The sequence below is a fragment of the Eimeria necatrix genome, genomic scaffold, assembly GCF_000499385.1.
Source record: "Eimeria necatrix Houghton genomic scaffold, Enh_scaff1246, whole genome shotgun sequence".
Classification (NCBI taxonomy): Eukaryota; Apicomplexa; class Conoidasida; order Eucoccidiorida; family Eimeriidae; genus Eimeria; species Eimeria necatrix.
The window spans coordinates 1-2,204 of record NW_013654887.1 but is presented as its reverse complement, the minus strand read 5'-3'; the positions used below and the strand labels follow the sequence as shown (position 1 = coordinate 2,204).

General features: G+C 65.3%; 2 protein-coding genes across 2 annotated transcripts; both read right to left on the bottom strand.

Moving 5' to 3' along the window:
- Positions 1-80: 80 nt before the first annotated feature.
- ENH_00008440 (transcription elongation factor TFIIS, putative) lies at positions 81-1,346 on the bottom strand (the record flags this gene model as incomplete). Its single annotated transcript, XM_013584137.1, has 1 exon — positions 81-1,346. One exon carries the CDS (start codon positions 1,344-1,346, stop codon positions 81-83), a length of 1,266 nt encoding a protein of 421 aa, XP_013439591.1.
- A 64-nt stretch (positions 1,347-1,410) lies between these two features.
- ENH_00008430 (hypothetical protein) lies at positions 1,411-2,203 on the bottom strand (the record flags this gene model as incomplete). The annotated part of the gene is made up of 3 exons (XM_013584136.1): positions 1,411-1,579; positions 1,703-1,756; positions 2,107-2,203. Coding segments are annotated over 3 exons (320 nt in total), but the record flags the coding sequence as incomplete, so codon positions are not given.
- Position 2,204: the final 1 nt, after the last annotated feature.

Genomic DNA, 2,204 nt, shown 5'->3' with positions numbered 1-2,204 from the left:
CTGCTGCTGCCCCCCCCCCCCCCCCGCAGCAGCAGCAGCAGCAGCAGCAGCAGCAGCAGCAGCAGCAGCAGCAGCAGGAGCTAGAACTTCCAGCGGTTGCCGCAGTTGAGGCAAGTGACGAAGGTGGTCATGGGCTCGTCGGAGCTGCGAGTCTGCATTTGGAAGTAAACAGTCTTGTGAGTTTTGCACTTGAAGCAGGGGAACTGTCCTGCTGCTGCTGCTGCTGCAGCAGCAGCAGCAAGCCGCCGCAGCTCCCAGTCGCTCCTGCAGGCCTCCAAACTCTGCTGCTGCTGCCGATCCCGCTCCCGCTTCTTAGCGTCGCTCGCGAGCTCGCTGCTGCGCATGCATGCGAGCTGCTGCGGGGTGTACAGACCCCACAACACTTTCAAGTTCAAGTCCGGGTTCTTCGGATCTCCCAAGTTGAACTTCAAACTCTTCAGCTGCAAGTTGTACTCCTTCATGTTTTGCTGCTGCAGCACGAACCGGGTCCACAGCGCGTCTTCGATTGCTGCAGCAATTTGTCCGGTTTCGCGGCTCGCTGTGGGGCCTCCTGCTGCTGCTGCTGCTGCTGCTGCTGCTGCTGCAGCGGGGGGGCCGCCCGGCACGGCCTTGTCGCTCGAAGCCGCGGCCTCGCTTCCTGCTGCTGCTGCTGCTGCTGCTGCTGCTGCTGCTGCTGCGTCCACGCCACCCACCAACGCCCGCCACAAAAAGCCACGCGCCTTGTCCCGCAGCGCGTCCCCGCACAGGGGCCCCGGGTACTGCAGCGGGGCCCCCTCCGCCTCACCTTCTGCTGCTGCTGCTGCTGCTGCTGCTGCTGCTGGCGCTGCTGCTGCTGCTGCTGGGGAAGATGGGGCTGGTGCTGCAGGGGGCGGGGAGGGGGCGGCGCCGCTGGAGGGGCCTGCAGGCTGCTGCTGCTGCTGCTGCTGGTGCTGCTGCTGCTGCTGCTGCTTCGCAGCGCGGGGAGTTTGCTGCTGCTGCGCGATTGAGGCCTTCCACTTGGCCACCAACGCTGCGCTGCGCTGCTGCACCTGGGGGTTGGGGTGTCTGCGCAGCGCAGCAACAGCAACTCCGATTTTGGTTTTGGCCAAAAGGCTGCGGCTGACGGCGAGGGAGTTGAGGGCGCTGAGGGCCTGCAGCACGGCCTCCGCGTCCACGGGGGGCCCCTCCTGGCCTGCTGCTGCTGCTGCTGCTGCTGCTGCTGCTGCTGCTGCTGCTGCTGTTGAGCCCGCCTGCGCGGGGGGCGGGGGGGCGGCGCGCGAGATCAGCTTGCGCAGCCGCAGCACCTCCTCCAGGGAGGAAAGCGGCAGGGAGGAGGGCTCTGCTGCGCCGCGCGGCGGCGCCGCCATTGCCGCGGGAGTTGTTTTAGGGAATTAAAAACAAGTTCGATAATAATAAATAGTAATTAATGAATTAAAAACGCGTTCGCGCGAGATTTTCCGCCGCGCAGCCCCGCGCGATCGCGAGACGCAGCGCCGCAGCAGCAGCTGCTGCTGCAGCTGCTGCTGCTGCTGCACCCCGAAGCTGCGCGTGCGCCGGAAACGGTCCCGATCCCGCGGAAAAAACTCGGCGGCGTCTCGGCCTGGAAACAAAATGCAGAAGTGCGCGAAAAAAGAAAAGAAATCCGCCAACTGACGCGCAGGAACGGCAGGTTCAGGCTGCGCCGCGCGGCGGTGGTTGTTGCCGCGGTGTACGTCCACCTCACGCGCGGAAGCCGCCGCCGCCGCCGTCGCGAGTTGGACTTAAGAAGAGCTCAGGTCTGCACAGAAGCAGCAAACACGCAACAGCAGCAGCAGCAGCAGCAGCAGGGCATTTGCTGCGGCGCAGGGGCGGCGCGCGCTCGAACAGCAACGCATGCAGCCGCCCGGGGCTTGGGCTGCTGCGCATCTGCATCTGCTGCTGCATCTGCTGCTGCTGCTGCTGCTGCTGCTGCTGCTGCTGCTGCTGCTGGTGCTGGTCTTCTTCCCGCCGCTTTCTTCCCGCCTCATCTCAGAAACCCGCGCCGCAGCAGCACCCGCGACTCAACAGAAGCACGACCAGCAGCAACAGCAGCAACAGCAGCAACACCAGCAGCAGCAGCAGCAGCTTTATCTGCAGCAAGCAACTCACCTCTTCCTCTCCCCTGCTGCTGCTGCTGCTGCAGGGATGGAGCCTGCTGCGAAGGTGCCGCGGACGGCTGCCTCGTCCGCTGCTGCTCCCGCGTCTTC